The following is a 17,303-nucleotide window of genomic DNA, read 5'->3' as shown; positions in this document are numbered from 1 at the left end:
GCCACTTTGGAAAACAGTTTGGCAGTTTCTTAATACTTTAAACATCAATTTTCCATACAACCCAGCAATTGCACTCCTAGGTATCCACCCAAGAGAATGAAAACACATGTTCACACAAGAAGTTTTAAATGTAAATGGAACAGAAACAGACTCACACATACAGAAAACAAACTTGTGGTTACCAAAGGGGAGTGGATGGTATAAGGACAAATTAGGGGTATGAGATTAACAGATACAAACAACTATATATGAAATAGATAAGCAATAAGGATATACTGGATAGCACAAGAAATTATACCCATTACCTTGTAATAACCTATAATGTAGTATAATCTGCAAAAATACTGAGTCATTATGCTATACACCTGAAACTAACACAATATTGTAAATCAACCATATTTCAACTAAAAAAAGAAGAAGAAAAGAAAAAGTTGCAGTCAACTTCAGTATACATAGTAGCCCAAAGTTGGAAACAGTCTAAAGTTGGAAATAACCCAATGCCCATCAACTAGTGAAGGGATAAACAAAATGTGGTTTTTATTCAGTAATAAAAAGGAATAAAGTACTGCACATGCCACAATATAGAAAAACCTCAAAAACATACTAAATGTGAGAAGCCACAGGGAAGAGAATACTTGTTGTATGATTCCAATTATATGAAAGGACCTCAAAGGGCAAATCTATAGTTATAAAGTCCATCAGAGGTTGTCTGGGACTGGAGGTGGAACCAGGGAGTGACTGCAAATGGGCAGGAGATGGTGAAGGAAATCTTTTTGGGTGATGGAAATGATCTCAAACTGGATGGTGGTAATGGTTGCACAACTTTGCGTATTTACTAAAAATCATTGAAATGTACGCTTAAAACAGGTGAATTTTATTATAGGTTAGCTTTCTTAAAGGTCAGGAAAAAATTAGTATAAGATTATCAGAGAAAGAAAGAAGTTTCCAACCTTTCCACTCAGGGTCCAATCATCTGAAAATTCTCCCTCATAGATAGTATCATCTTCAGAAAGTAAAACTCCATTTCCCTATGTGAAGAAACAAAACAAAAATCACAACACATAAAACACACAGTAACTTAGGATACCCACAGTCACATCCCCCAGAGCCTTACATAATCTTAAGACAAGAAAAATAGTACTAGGAAAGGTAGAACACTAATAAAAAGATGAGTTAAAAAGTTAAGGACATAGGAGTTTCAAAAAGTCAACAGTAACTATATGTAAAATATTCCACTCACCATCATTTTATTAAGGTGGAAGTTGCCTTCATAGTATAATCCAAACTGGGTAACTACCACACCATTCCCTTGACATACATCATCTTGCCACATTCCCATGTACTTCTCCCCTCTGCAAAGAAATAGGAGAAAAAAAAAAGAAATGAAATAAAAAATCAGTGATGATAAAGATGAGGTGGGGAAAAAACAATTATCACATGGGAGGTACCAAGCATCACCCCTAGGTTGGTATCTGTTCCATTTCTCTAGTCAAAGTGGTCAACTCTGTCTTCTCAAACATGGGACAATGTGATTGTAAAATATATCCTACTCAGAGCAATGTTCTCTCAGGAATTTAACATTATAGTCTACCAGACATAGATCTGTATATACTTCCAGTACTTCCTTGATAACTTTAAAATATTTAATTAATGCCAAGAATTCAACTCTAAATAATGTCACCAAAATGAGTCACTCAAAAGGTAGGCTCAAACCTATGCACAACATTTTCTCACCCAAAAGTTTACTAACTTAAAAGAAATGGGATTTATCATAAAAGAAGGTTCATTCTTCACCTACTCAAATGTCGAGAAATCTTACTAATCTCCACTAAAAAAATTAAAATTAGTACAAACTGCCTATTAAATAATCATGGATTTTAGTGATAACAGCAAAAATTTTTAAATCACACATTATGACAATAATATGAGAGGAAGAGTATATATTTAGTCCAAAAGCAAATCAGGCCAAACCAAATACAGAGGCAAAAGAACTATATTTCTCCCCAAGGTTTAGTTAATTGAAAGCTTGATTCCTGGGTTGCTGGCATGGTTACAAGTGTCTAACCTGATAGGAAGACCTAGGCAGAAAGGTGTTGAGATACTATTCTATGACCCCAAAAGGGAATTTCCACTGACCCTCCTAACCTTTTACTCCTGTTACCTACTGACTGCATTAAAGGTTTCTCTCTGTATAATAGTCAAAGATTTGGTAGCTTCTTTGAGACACTAAAAGCTATTTATGTGTGAAGCTTTAAGGAAAATGGTACCAATGTTAACTTTGAATGATCTTGATCTTGTAAGGAAGTAACCTGTTGTTTTGTTCACAAACAAATGCATAAAATGACACCTGACAACTCTGTCTTATTAAAAATGTTCGAAGTATTGTCAAATTAAGGTGCTCAGCCTTCATAAAATCATGTTTTTGGAGAAGTAGAGGAACCTTATCCTCTCACGCTAAATTGTGAGATTAGAAGCAGGATACTGTACCTAGTGATATCATCAAAGACACCGTATCCGGCTTTCTTATCCATTACCCACTGGCCAATGAACATACTGGGAGAAGATGAAGTCAACTTTCCACTTCGCAGGAGACCATGACCATGACGCATGTTATCTTGAAAACAGCCTTCAAAAACTTCACCAGAGGCGTAACTGTGGTTAGAAAGAATGAATAAAGATCACAAGCACATTGAGTTCTGATGCTCATTTTTACAAAGTTTAGGAAATTCAAAATTATACTCATGTCTCACTGGTAGCTGTAATTATTTGTTTATACGACTTTTTCACCAATCAAAAAATCTCATTTTTTTTTTCTCATGGCTTTTCTTTTTTAAAACATCTTTATTGGAGTATAATTGCTTTACAACGGTATGTTAGTTTCTGCTTTGCAACAAAGTGAATCAGCTATACATATACATCTATCCCCATATCTCCTCCCTCTTGCGTCTCCCTCCCACCCTCCCTATCCCACCCCTCTAGGTGGTCACAAAGCACTGAGCTGATCTCCCTGTGCTATGCAGCTGCTTCCCACTAGCTATCTATTTTACATTTGGTAGTGTATATATATCCATGCCACCCTCTCACTTCGTCCCAGCTTACCCTTCCCCCTCCCTGTGTCCTCAAGTCCATCCTCTATGTCTGTGTCTTTACTCTTATCCTGCCCCTAGGTTTTTCAGAACCTTTTTTTTAGATTCCATATGTATGTGTCAGAATTTGGTATTTGTTTTTCTCTTTCTGACATAGTTCACTCTGTATGACAGACTCTAGGTCCATCTACCTCACTACAAATAACTCAATTTCGTTTCTTTTATGGCTGAGTAATATTCCACTGTATATATGTGCCACATCTTCTTTACCCATTCATGTGTTGATGGATGATTAGGTTGCTTCCATGTCCTGGCTATTGTAAATAGAGCTGCAATGAACATTTTGGTACATGACTCTTTTTGAATTATGGTTTTCTCAGGGTATATGCCCAGTAGTGGGATTGCTGGGTCAAAGGGTAGTTCTATTTTTAGTTTTTTGAGGAACCTCCATACTGTTCTCTACAGTGGCTGTTATCAGTTTACATTCCCACCAACAGTGCAAGAGGGTTCCCTTTTCTCCACACCCTCTCCAGCATTTATTGTTTGTAGATTTTTTGATGTTGGCCATTCTGACTGGTGTGAGGTGATAACTCATTGTAGTTTTGATCTGCATTTCTCTAATGATTAGTGATCTTGAGCATCCTTTCATGTGTTTGTTGGCAATCTGTATATCTTCTTTGGAGGAATATCTGTTTAGGTCTTCAGCCCATTTTTGGATTGGGTTGTTTGTTTTTTTGATATTGAGCTGCATGAGCTGCTTGTAGATTTTGTAGATTAATCCTTTGTCAGTTGCTTCATTTGCAAATATTTTCTCCCATTCTGAGGGTTGTCTTTTCGTCTTATTTATAGTTTCCTTTGCTGTGCAAAAGCTTTTAAGTATCATTAGGTCCCATTTGTTTATTTTTGTTTTTATTTCTATTTCTCTAGGAGGTGGGTCAAAAAGGATCTTGCTGTGATTTATGTCATAGAGTGTTCTGCCTATGTTTTCCTCTAAGAGTTTTATAGTGTCTGGCCTTACATTTAGGTCTTTAATCCATTTTGAGTTTATGTTTGTGTATGGTGTTAGGGAGTGTGCTAATTTCATTCTTTTACATGTAGCTGTCCAGTTTTCCCAGCACCACTTATTGAAGAGGCTGTCTTTTCTCCATTGTATGTTCTTGCCTCCTTTATCATAGATTAGGTGACCATACGTGCGTGGGTTTATCTCTGGGCTTTCTATCCTGTACCATTGATCTATATTTCTGTTTTTGTGCCAGTACCATACTGTCTTGACTACTGCAGCTTTGTAGTATAGTCTGAAGTCCAGGAGCCTGATTCCTCCAGCTCCGTTTTCCTTTCTCAAGATTGTTTTGGCTTGAGATAAAAATCTCAGTTTTGAATGGCCGAGTCTAAGAAGTTGAAGATGTTGTGGGCGGTATTTTGTGTTAACATGGGGAAAAATGTGTATTTAGTCCCTTACAGGGAAATGAAATAATGAGTCATCTCTGAAAGAATGACAGGCTTTGTCCATATCAGAGTCATGCAGTAAATATAAGATAAATTTACAAGCAAGATATTTAGGAGATTCTATGAGAAAGTTATGGTTTACAAGGTTTACAGAGTTTTGTGAAGAACTAAATAATAACCTAAATTTTCATCTTGTGATAGATGAGAGGTTGACCTTTTAAAGAAGACTCTATATAGCTTCAGTCATAAGAAGAATAAATAAAACTTACTGCTTGGAAACTTTGGCTACACAAACATTTAGGTTTAAATGATTCTTTGAAAAAGCAACACCAACCAGTCCAGCAACATTTCTAATGCTATTACCTATAGACTCCTTGACCACACATTTTTCCTTCTTTCCAATGGCCCACATAATGGTCTTCTTTGTTCAGTGCTTTGTTTGGGATTCTGTATTCTCCATACCTGCCAAGGGGAATAAAAACATCTTAAGATGCATTATGCCATATTCACCTTTTATGTGTATACACTGGCAAATACAACAAGAACAGAGAAAAGATCTGTTGATACCTAGAGGAGGAAAGGGGTAAATGGGGTCTTGGTTTATTTAAGCTGTTATCTATTACCTAAGCTATGTGGCAAGTCTTAGACGAGTGGGACATCAACACCACTACACAGATCAATTAGGTGTTTTATCCCAAGTCCAATGAAAAACAGAAAACCTGTGGTTTAGGCCTATTTCCACCACTAATTAGCTGCATCACCTTGGGTAAATCCAGGTACCCAGCTCCCTCAACTGTGTAATAAGGGGGGTATATCAGATTAGCTCAAGTCTCTTCTCATTCTGAAATTCTATTAAATGGAGATTAAAAGACATCATAAAAATTTATATTATCACACACACAAAAAATCACCTACACAATTTATATTATAATCTTTTGATATAGTAAAATATATCAGTTCTCTAACATGATACAAAATACTTCACTGCCATATATTTACAGTGTTAGAAAACATAAGTTTATATAAAAATAGTGTCATTTGAGTACCACTAGGATACCATATCATTTAGAAGATTTCCCCTTCAACAGATCACAGAAATTAAAGATGAATTAAAACTACTGAAAGGAAAATTTCTCTATGTCCTTTGTGTAAAGGGGGCACTTCTATATCAACAATCTCAACATCAACATTACCCAAGGTCCTCAGTCTTTACAACTAAGAAATGGATAGAAAACACAGTACCACGTCAACAGATGGAAGCTGTGTAACCTGAGATAACACAGCTGTCAAGGTAAGTGATTCATTCTAGACAAATCAAGGCTGCACCCTGGATTCCTAGCTCTCTTCATGTTCATACATGTCCATTATAAGCCCTAATCCACTTCCAAAAGCACAAAACAAAATTCTACCAACTGTCTTGAAGATAACTCTAAACACAAAATAACATAATTTAAGTCTGTAGTTGAATTTACACTCATGTTCACGAAGTTCTTACCCATCTTCCAAGCCATTCCTGAACATGCCAGAATAGATCTTTCCATCTGGCCACTTCAAAACCCCTCTGGAATGCATAAGTAAAGAATAATACATGTCAATTAATGTTTCTGATAATCAGTACTTTTGCAGTACTTAGACTACCATCCTGACTCCAGGCATAAATCCAACTGTAAACATTCTCACCTGCCATGAGGCTTCCCTGAAAGCCAGCGTCCATCATAGGTTGCATCCTTTAGGCGAGGATCCTTGTAGAAAGTATATTTGGCACTGCGTGAAATGGGTGGTTCCTGCCTCTGAATGCTGCTGCCACTCCCATAAGGTGGAAAATCAGACATCCCCCTCAAAGCCTGATCTACAGCTTGGCTTATAGCCCGGAGCCACTTTGTCTAGGAGCAAAAAGTAAATTTCAGTAAGCTTAAGGCAACAACTCATCAAGCACTGCTTTAAATCCTGCTAGCTTTCCTTGGTGTGAAAAAACTTCTGACTCCTAATACTCTCCTTATTGAGCAATACTGATTGGCTCTTGAAATAAACTGCTTTATGTTTGAAATTGCTACACTAAAACAACAACAGAGAAGCAAGAAGAACTAGAATCTTGCAGCCTGTGGAAAAAAACCACATTCACAGAAAGATAGGCAAAATGAAAAGGCAGAGGACTATGTACCAGATGAAGGAACAAGATAAAAGCCCAGAAAAACAACTAAATAAAGTGGAGATAGGCAACCTTCAAGAAAAAGAATTCAGAATAATGATACTGAGGATGATCCAGGACCTTGGAAAAAGAATGGAGGCAAAGATCGAGAAGACTGCAAGAAATGTTTAACAAAGACCTAGAAGAATTAAAGAACAAACACCTAGAAGAATTAAAGAACAAACAAACAGAGATGAACAACACAATAACTGAAATGAAACATACACTAGAAGGAATCAATAGCAGAATAACTGAGGCAGAAGAATGGATAAGTGACCTGGAAGACAGAATGGTGGAATTCACTGCCACAGAACAGAATAAAGAAAAAAGAATGAAAAGAAATGGAGACAACCTAAGAGACCTCTGGGACAACATTAAACACACGAACATTTGCATTATAGGGGTCCCAGAAGGGGGAGAGAGAAAGTACCCAAGAAAATATTTGAAGAGATTATAGTCAAAAATTTCCCTAACATGGGAAAGGAAATAGCCACCCAAGTCCAGGAAGCACAGAGAGTCCCAGGCAGGATAAACCCAAGAAGAAACACGCTGAGACATATAGTAATCAAACTGACAAAAATTAAAGAAAAATAATTAAAAGCCATAAGGGAAAAATGACAAATAACATACAAGGGAACTCCCATAAGGTTGACAGCTGATTTCTCAGCAGAAACCCTGCAAGCCAGAAGGGAGTGGCATGATATATTTAAAGTGGTGAAAGGGAAGAAGCTACAACCAAGATTACCCTACCCGGCAAGGATCTCATTCAGATTCGATGGAGAAATCAAAAGCTTTACAGACAAACAAAAGCTAAGAGAATTCAGCACCACCAAACCAGCTCTACAACAAATGCTAAAGGAACTTCTCTAACATACACTATGTATGTGATTAAGAATCCACCTGCCAATGCAGTGATTAAGAATCCACCTGCCAATGCAGGGGACACAGGTTCAAGCCCTGGTCTGGAAAGAGGCCACATGTCGCGGAGCAACTAAGCCCTTGCGCTACAACTACTGAGCCTGTGTTCTGGGGTCCATGAACCACAACTACTGAGCCCACATGCCACAACTACTGAAGCCCAGGCACCTAGAGCCCATGCTTTGCAACAAGAGAAGCCACTGCAATGAGAAGCCTGCGCACCGCAAGGAAGAGTAGCCCCCGCTCGCCACAACTACAGAAAGCCTGTGCGCAGCAACAAAGACCCAGTGCAGCCAAAAATAAATAAATTAAATAAATTAATTTTTTTAAAAAAAGGACCTACAAAAACAAACCCAAAACAATTAAGAAAATGGTAATAGGAACCTACATATCCATAAATACCTTAAATGTGAATGGATTAAATGCTCCAACAAAAAGACACAGGCTCACTGAATGGATACAAAAACAAGGCTCATGTATATGCTGTCTACAAGAGACCCACTTCAGATCTAGGGACACATATAGAGTGAAAGTGAGGGGATGGAAAAAGATACTCCATGCAAATGGAAATCAAAAGAAAGCTGGAGTAGCAATACTCATATCAGATAAAATAGATTTTAAAATAAAGAATGTTACAAGAGACAAGGAAAGACACTACATAATGGTCAAGGGATCAACCCAAGAGGAAGATATGACAATTATAAATATATATGCACCCAACATAGGAGCACCTCAATACATAAGGCAAATGCAAACAGCTATAAAACAGGAAATCGACAGTAACACAATAATAGTGGGGGACTTTAACACCTCACTTACCCCAATGGACAGATCATCCAGGCAGAAAATTAATAAGGAAACAGAAGCTTTAAATGACAAAATAGACCAGATGGACTTAATTCATATTTATAGGGGATTCCATCCACAAACAGCAGATTACACTTTCTTCTCAAGTGCACACAGAACGTTCTCCAGGATAGATCACATCTTGGGTCACAAATCAAGTCTTGCTAAATTTAAATCATAGCCAGCATCTTTTCCGACCACAACGCTACGAGATTAGAAATAAATTACAGGGAAAAGAACATAAAAAACACAAACACATGGAAGCTAAACAATACATCACTAAATAACCAAGAGATCACTGAAGAAATCAAAGAGGAAATCAAAAAATACCTAGAGACAAATGACAATGAAAACACGACAATCAAAAACCTACGCGATGCAGCAAAAGCAGTTCTAAGAGAGAAGTTTATAGCATTACAATTCTACCTCAAGAAACAAGAAAAATCTCAAATAAACAATCTAACCAAACAAACTAGTGGTTACCAGTGGGGAGAGGGGAGAGGGAAGGGGGAAGTGGCAAGGTAAGGGTAGGGGATTAAGAGGTACAAGCTACTACATATAAAATAAATAAACTACAAGTATATGTTGTATAGCACAGGGAATATAACCAATATTTTATAATAACTTTAAGTAAAAAAATTTGAATTGCCAAAAAAAAAAAATCTAACCTTACACCTAAAGGAACTAGAGAAACAAGAACAAACAAAACCCAAAGTTAGGTAGAAGGAAAGAAATCATAAAGATCAGAGCACAAATAAATGAAACAGAAACAAAGAAAACAATAGCAAAGATCAATAAAACTAAAAGCTGGGTCTTTGAGAAGATAAACAAAATTGATAAACCATTAGCCAGACTCACCAAGAAGATAAACAAAATTGATAAACCATTAGCCAGACTCAGCAAGAAAAAGAGGGAGAGCACTCAAATCAATAAAATTAGAAATGAAAAAGGAGAAGTTACAACAGACACCGCAGAAGTACAAAGCATCCTAAGAGACTACTGCAAGCAACTTTATGCCTGTAAAATGGACAACATGGAAGAAATGGACAAATTCTTAGAAAGGTATAACCTTCCAAGGCTGAACCAGGAAGAAATAGAAAATATGAACACACCAATCACAAGTAATGAAATTGAAACTGTGATTAAAAATCTTCTAACAAACAGAAGTCCACGACCAGATGGCTTCCCAGGTGAATTCTATCAAACATTTAGAGAAGAGCTAACACCCATCCTTCTCAAACTCTCCAAAAAATTGCAGAGGAAGGAACACTCCCAAACTCATTGTACGAGGCCACCATCACCCCGATACCAAAACCAGACAAAGATACTACAAAAAAAGAAAATTACAGATGAATATCACTGATGAATATAGATGCAAAAATCCTCAACAAAATGCTAGCAGACAGAATCCAACAACACGTTAAAAGGACCACACACCATGATCAAGTGGGATTTATCCCAGGGTGCAAGGATTCTTCAATGTATGCAAACCAATCAATGTGATACACCATATTAACATATTGAAGAATAAAAACCATATGATCATCTCAATAGATTCAGAAAAAGCTTTTGACAAAACTCAACACGCATTTATGATAAAAACTATCCAGAAAGTGGGCAAAGAGGGAACCTACCTCAACATAATAAAGGCCATATAAGACAAACCCACAGCAAACATCATTCTCAATGCTGAAAACCTGAAAGTATTTCCTCTAAGATCAGGAAGAAGACAAGGATGTCCACTCTCACCACTCTTATTCAGCATAGTTTTGGAAGTCCTAGCCACAGCAATCAGAGAAGAAAAAGAAATAAAAGGAATACAAATTGGAAAAAGAAGAAGTAAAACTGTCACTGTTTACAGATGACATGATACCATACATAGAGAATCCTGAAGATGTCACCAGAAAACTACTAGAGCTAATCAATGAATCTGGTAAAGTGGCAGGATACAAAATTAAAGCACAGAAATCTTTTGTATTCCTATAACACTAACAACAAAAGATCAGAAAGAGAAGTTAAGGCAACAATCCCATTCACCACTGCAACAAAAAGAATGAAATACCTAGGAATAAACCTACCTAAGGAGGTAAAAGACCTGTACTCAGAAAACTATAAGACACTGATGAAAGAAATCAAAGATGACACAAACAGATGGAGAGATATACCATGGTCTTGGATTGGAAGAATCAATATTGTGAAAATGACTGTACTACCCAAAGCAATCTACAGATTCAATGCAATCCCGATCAAATTACCAATGGCATTTTTTACAGAATTAGAACAAAAAATTTTTAAATTTGTATGGAGACCCAAAAGACCTGGAATGGCCAAAGCAATCTTGAGAAAGAGAAATGGAGCTGGAGGAATCAGGCTCCCCGACTTCAAATTATGCTACAGAGCTACAGTAATCAAGACAAAATGGTACTTGCACAAAAACAGAAATATAGATCAATGGAACAGGATAGAAAGCCCAGAGATAAACCCACACACCTATGGTCAACTAATCTATGACAAAGGAGGCAAGGACATACAATGGGGAAAAGACAGTCTCTTCAATAAGTGGTGCTGGGAAAACTGGACAGCTACATGCAAAGGAATGAACTTAGAACACTCCCTAACACCATACACAAAACTAAACTCTAAATGGATTAAAGACCTAAGCGTAAGACCAGACACTATAAAACTCTTAGAGGAAAACATAGGAAGAACACTCTTTAACGTAAATCACAGCAAGATCTTTTTTGACCCACCTCCTAGAGTAATGGAAATAAAAACAAAAATAAACAAATGGGACGTAATGAAACTTAGAAGCTTTTGCAAAGCAAAGGAAACTATAAACAAGACGAAAAGACAACCCTCAGAATGGGAGAAAATATTTGCAAATGAATCAATGGACAAAGGATTCATCTCCAAAATAGAAAGCAAATCAAAACTACAATGAGGTATCACCTCACACCAGTTAGAATGGGCATCATCAGAAAATCTACAAACAAATGCTGGAGAGGGAACCCTCTTGCACTGTTGCTGGGAATGTAAATTGATACAGCCACTATGGAGAACAGTATGGAGGTTGCTTACAAAACTAAAAATAGAATTACTGTATGACCCAGCAATCACACTACTGGGCATATACCCAGAGAAAACCATAATTCAAAAAGACACATGGGGGGCTTCCCTGGTGGCGCAGTGGTTGGGAGTCTGCCTGCCAATGCAGGGGACGGGGGTTTGTGCCCCGGTCAGGGAGGATCCCGCATGCCGCAGAGGGGCTGGGCCCGTGGGCCGTGGCCGCTGGGCCTGCGCGTCCGGAGCCTGTGGTCCACAATGGGAGAGGCCGCGGCTGTGAGGGGCCCACGTACCGCAAAAAAAAAAAAAAAAAGACACATGCACCCCAATGTTCATTGCAGCACTATTTACAACAGCCAGTACTTGGAAGCAACGTAAATGCCCATCGACAGACGAATGGATAAAGAAGATGTGGTAATATATACAATGGAATATTACTCAGCCATAAAAAGGAAGGCAATTGGGTCATTTGTAGAGATGCGGATGGACTCAGAGACCATCACACAGAGTGAAGTAAGTCAGAAAGAGAAAAACAAATATCATATATAAATGCGTATATGTGGAATCTAGAAAAATGGTACAGATGAACTGGTTTGCAAGGCAGAAATAGAGACACAGATGTAGAGAACAAACGTATGGACACCAAGGGGGGAAAGTGGTGGTGGTGGTGTGATGAATTGGGAGGCTCGGACTGATATGTATACACCAATATGTATAAAATAGATAACTAATAAGAACCTGCTGTATAAAAAAATAAAATAAAATAAAGAACAGCAACAACAAAATTCTACAGTCTTGGTTTAATGAAGATTTATCAGACATAATTATGGATCATTAGACAAGCAAGAACAATTTTTATTTCTTTCTTACCACCATAAGAGACAGAAAGAGCCAGGCCAAAGATGGAAAGAAAACACCATGATGGACTAACCTTTTCCTGGGGTGTTGATGAAATGAGAGTGAACTGCTCCTCGGGTGTAGTTATCTTTAGGCCATTCCTAAAACGTTCACAAGGATAAAGATCAGTAAGTATGACAACCTGTCATTACAACATCAATCCTCAAATATGAAAAGCAACTTGTTTATTTCAAAGGGATCAGAAGTCAATTAAATTTAAATATATTCAATGCTCTGGGTGTGGTTTCCACGGTGGGAAAAGGACACAGTTATTTCTCTGGGTTAAACTATGGGGATGAGAACAATGGAGAAGCCCTTCCACCACTTGTCATGATTTGTCATGCTCTTCACAGCAGGGCACTTACTACCTACGAACTGGGACGGTAAGCCTTCTTGTGCAGAATGGGGAGGCCTCCTGAGCCTTCCCATTTTATTCATGTCTAAGGAAACAAACTGGCTAAGTAACAGAGGAAGGGAATGAGGTTGGGGGGACACTTACACACCACCAGCTTCTTCAGAAAGTGGCTCTGCCCACAGTGTGGCCAAAGGGAAAACATGGTGTGTGGAGAACTGAAATAAAGAACATGGAGACACATCTGAGAAAGCCCATGTGGGCCCTGGGGTCGCTGCTGCAGAACCCCTTTCAAATGGTTAAGTCCACCTCAGCCACATAGTCGCCATAACATAACTAACCCCAATGGTCTCGCCATGTCTGCTGCAAGGACCCCTTCAGATGGCTGACACTCATTTTCAAGTTGGAAACTAAAAAAGCTCCCTGAAATCTGGCCGGTACCACAAAAACAAGCTAAACAGTCTCTTTTACTCAAGAGTTTCAGTAAAATCACAATAGTTTGTAAAATAAACTGATACTACGATTAATTAAATACTCATAGCACTGCACCTTCCAGGGCCTCTTTTAAGGTTAGGAATCCAGCATACCTGGGCATGGACTAGGGCATCATTAAAGAGAATGAACCAATTCACAGAAAACCTCCCAGCATGCTGCAGAGACAGGGCCCGGTTACTGCTCTCACACAGCAGTCGACGCTCTGGCTTCCTCAAGGAATCCTGGTATTAAAAACAAATACAAAATTGAAGTATCAAAATTATTTTCTGCAAAGAGAAGATGAAAAAGATACAAATGACATTAAGGAGAATTTGTTGGTCACAGCTTAGCTTGGTGTTAAACCTAAATTCAGACGGGATCCAAACATTTCACAAAATCAGTGCTCAAAGGAAAATAAAAAGATAGGAACAAACAAAAGAGGGAGAGACATATTCAGAAAGGATTCCTAGCCATGAGGGAAAGTTTTGATATTTAAAGCCCCCACTGCTGTGGTCCTTAGCTGCCCTTAGAAAAGGGGTCATTAAAGCATTATTACCATAAATAAGTGAGAAACCGAGAAAATTATGGCAGCTGTTATGGATAAGCCTGCTGTTTGCTGGGATATCAACAATTGGCACAGTTTACCGTCATTTTTCCAGGAAAGGTCTTCCAGAAACCCAGTGTGTATTCTGCTTCCTTCCTTTTCCTGCCGAGATGGAGAGCAAGAGACTCATAACAAGAACTGGAATCCTGCAGTTTCTGGTATTCTGGAGATGTCTAGAGGCCAATAATTAAGGAGGGAAAAAAGAATATGAAACAATTGTCCAGAATTTGTAGACTCAGTGTGGTTTAGATATGTAGTAATAATTTAGGGAGGGAAGCCAGACTAAGAACAGATATGGTACACTAAAGGGAGCTGAGGAAAAAGAAGACTGGTTCCAGAAAATCCTACCACATACAGGTACATATGAAATAGGGGAAGAACTCAAGGGGAAAAGAAATATACACTGACAGTTATCAGTGAGGAGAGCAGCAGAGAACTCAGGATAGGCCAGGAATTCTCAGGGGTTTTGGTCTCAGGATCTCTCTGTTTTGCTTCTGTGGGTTATTATCTCCTGATATTTACCATATCAGAGAATAAAGTTTAAAAAACTTTATATCTTTAATAACTCACTTCAAATACAATAACATTTTTAATGAAAAAATAACTAAAATTTCCAAAACAAAAAAATGTTTCATGAGAAAAGTGGCATTGTTCTACATCTTTTCCAATCTCTTTATTATCTGACTTAAAGATGACAGCTGCATTTTCATATCTGCCACCGCATTTAATCTGTTAAGATTCTTTATTTGAAATAAATGAAGAAAATCTTCCTTTTAAAGATATTTAGTCGGAAAAGGGAGGAGGATTTTAATAGCCATTTCATATAATTGTGGATATTCTCCTTTGAAACTATACCAAAACTTGTTAAGTGGTAGTTTCTTAAAGAGTAGCTAAAATGTGGAATCTGAAACTACATCAAACTCTTTGTATCCTGTTACATTAAAATTCACTGGTCTATCCTACATTTTGAATAGATTTTTTTTTAAAACCTATGCATGATTTTATAACGTGTGAATTGGACATTTGAAAAATACTGGTTCAGTGAATTATGCAGATCTTCCAAATGTTGATACATTTTATTGTATCAAAAAGCACATTAAATCGTCACCAATCTCATCAGAAAGTCTTTAAATATTGGAAAAATGCCAAGCTTGCAGTGATACACACGTTTTCCACATTTTAATTTTTGCTTAAAAATTCAGATTTTATCATTGGCAACAAATACTGTCAGTTGTTCTCCTTGAAGTGACAGGCTCATTTAATCCCCTTTTTTGAGAAAGTATCTGTCAAATACCCAAGTCTGAATAACCACAGTTTATCTGTCAATTGTTCTTTCAAGTTAAAAAAAAAAAAAAAAAGTGCTGCTTCAGCAGCACATATACTAAAATTGGAACTATTAAGCAGAAGATTAGCGTGGCCCCTGAGCAAGGATGACGTGCAAATTCGTGAAGCGTTCCACATTTAAAAGAAAAAGGCAGCTTTCAACTCAAACGATCTCAATCGTGTGCTTTTCCTTGAAAAACATTCATACTTTGGGATGCAGCAGAGCTGCTTTCTGTGTACTCCCCATTTCATCATGCAGATTAAAAAGATGTTGTATTTCTGTGTGTGGTGATAAATTTAACTAGACTTACTGTGGTCATTTCATAATATGTACATATATTGAATCACTATGTTGTATACCTGAAACTAATAAAATGTTATATGTCAATTATCTCTCTCTTTTTTTTTTAAAGATGTATACTCAGTGGTTGATGTTAAAAAGGATAATTTTTACTGCTTTACCAAGAATGTTTTTTAAGTGAAACTGGCAATTTTTCGTTTGTTTATTTTGTTTTTTAACTGCAAGTACATGCCAGCAAAGAACACAATGACTGAGTATAGTTTGGTGCCCCTGCCTTGATTCATGCTAAGGGGCCAGCAGTTTGGCCCATCTTTATCTCTGCGCCATCAGTGCAAAGGACAACACAGCGTAATCAGCAAATGTCTTAGTGCTGTCCTGAAGACAGTTTGACCCTGCCATCTCCTGCAAGGGTCTCTAGAGCCCCCAGGTGTCTGTGACCCAGCTTTGAGAACCAACCACGGGATAGGGTATAATTGCAGTGTCCTGTGGAGAGTGAGGACGAGGTAAGATGAAAAGATGATTCCTCACATTCGTAATTACTTTACATTCCACAGTTCTCAGTCATCCATATCCATGTTTTTCCATTCATTTAAGGAACATTTAATGGTACCTACTACATATGGAATATTCTGTTGAATGCTAGGGATAAAAAAATAAGTAAGGCACAATCTTTGTCTTCTGGGAGCTTATAACTAGGCAGAGAAGACAGAAAAACATATAACATACCAGAATAATACATTGGTTTTGTTAATAGGTTATTGGAAGAGACAATATAGTAAAATAGTCAGAGGAAGAGACTCTGGAGCCAGAATGCTCTGATATGAATTCTAGCTCTACCAATTCTCAGCTATGCCTCAATTCTCTCATCTGAAAAAGGGGGATGATAGTAATAATATCTATTTCACAGAGTCGATGTGGGGATTAAATGAATATATATAACATGCTTAGAACAGTACATGGCACATGGAGTGCATTTAATAAATATTAGGTATTATTTTTATTTAAAGAATTTTATACACATATAATGCCTCAGCTATACCTTACACTTACTAAATAACAACTCGCAGTGATGGAACATAGCCACGTGTTTTGAAAAACACAGACGATTTTGATCCCCAACCCTGGCTGAGGATCACCGACATAATGTGATAAGAAAATAATGGGGACATAAAGTACTAGCAAAACACAGAGAAGGGAATAAGAGATGGGCAGGGAAAGGAGTGGAGTATGGTCAGAGAGGGCTTCATTTTCATGAGAAAAAGATTTTTGACTTAAGCCTTGAAGGTTTCCCATAATGAGGATAGAGGAAATATAAAGCATATGAGAACTATATCCAGGGAATCTGAACTAACATGTAGGACACAGGGTAGACTATAAGGCTAGAAACAAAAGAGAGTATCAGACTGTGAAGGGCCTTTAATTCCAAACTAAAAGAGTGTGGATTTTTTACACAGAATTAGGACTCTTCAGACTGGAAATAGTACAGTATCAGACTCTGAACAATTCCAAGCTGATCTAGCTGATTTTTGATTAATTAAGGACATACTGAGTGAAATCTGTATCTCATTGGGATATTTGTGTAGCTCAAACCTTCATAGCTGAAATTAGATCAGTTTGGGGTAACACTGAAACCAGACAAAAGAACAGACCCACAAGACCACAGTAGGATCAAACGTAGAAAGGCCACATCAATTCCTAGATCACTCTGGAGACAATATCTGTCCAGAGAAGGAGATAGATTCCAAGATTTGAAAAATCCTGAACTATAAGAAACACTAGAATCATTATGGTTTCTCTAGAGCCCT

The 17,303-nt window shown here is 37.6% G+C and overlaps 1 protein-coding gene and 1 non-coding gene across 7 annotated transcripts in view; one reads left to right on the top strand and one right to left on the bottom strand.

Moving 5' to 3' along the window:
- The window catches only part of ALS2 (alsin Rho guanine nucleotide exchange factor ALS2), an 86,340-nt gene that overhangs the window by 16,657 nt on the left and 52,380 nt on the right, over positions 1-17,303 (bottom strand). For 5 of the 6 annotated variants that reach the window (XM_029225246.1, XM_029225248.1, XM_029225247.1 and 2 more), the window contains 10 exons: positions 13,916-14,047; positions 13,384-13,512; positions 12,944-13,014; positions 12,479-12,545; positions 6,213-6,415; positions 6,028-6,093; positions 4,896-4,994; positions 2,488-2,652; positions 1,241-1,352; positions 951-1,028 (listed from right to left, as the gene is read on the bottom strand). In XM_029225246.1, coding sequence (XP_029081079.1) covers positions 951-1,028; positions 1,241-1,352; positions 2,488-2,652; positions 4,896-4,994; positions 6,028-6,093; positions 6,213-6,415; positions 12,479-12,545; positions 12,944-13,014; positions 13,384-13,512; positions 13,916-14,047 — 1,122 coding nt within the window. The remainder of the gene's footprint in view (positions 1-950; positions 1,029-1,240; positions 1,353-2,487; positions 2,653-4,895; positions 4,995-6,027; positions 6,094-6,212; positions 6,416-12,478; positions 12,546-12,943; positions 13,015-13,383; positions 13,513-13,915; positions 14,048-17,303) is intronic. The other variant, XM_029225251.1, reaches the window with a different exon arrangement.
- Positions 15,233-15,339, top strand: LOC114897388. The gene has a single exon (XR_003794109.1). It is a non-coding gene; the product is annotated as a U6 spliceosomal RNA (small nuclear RNA).

The sequence above is a fragment of the Monodon monoceros genome, unplaced genomic scaffold, assembly GCF_005190385.1.
Source record: "Monodon monoceros isolate NGI ecotype Baffin Bay Population unplaced genomic scaffold, NGI_Narwhal_1 Super_Scaffold_16, whole genome shotgun sequence".
Classification (NCBI taxonomy): domain Eukaryota; kingdom Metazoa; phylum Chordata; class Mammalia; order Artiodactyla; family Monodontidae; genus Monodon; species Monodon monoceros.
The sequence above is the reverse complement of the archived record's forward strand: the minus strand, read 5'-3'. Positions and strand labels throughout refer to the sequence as shown.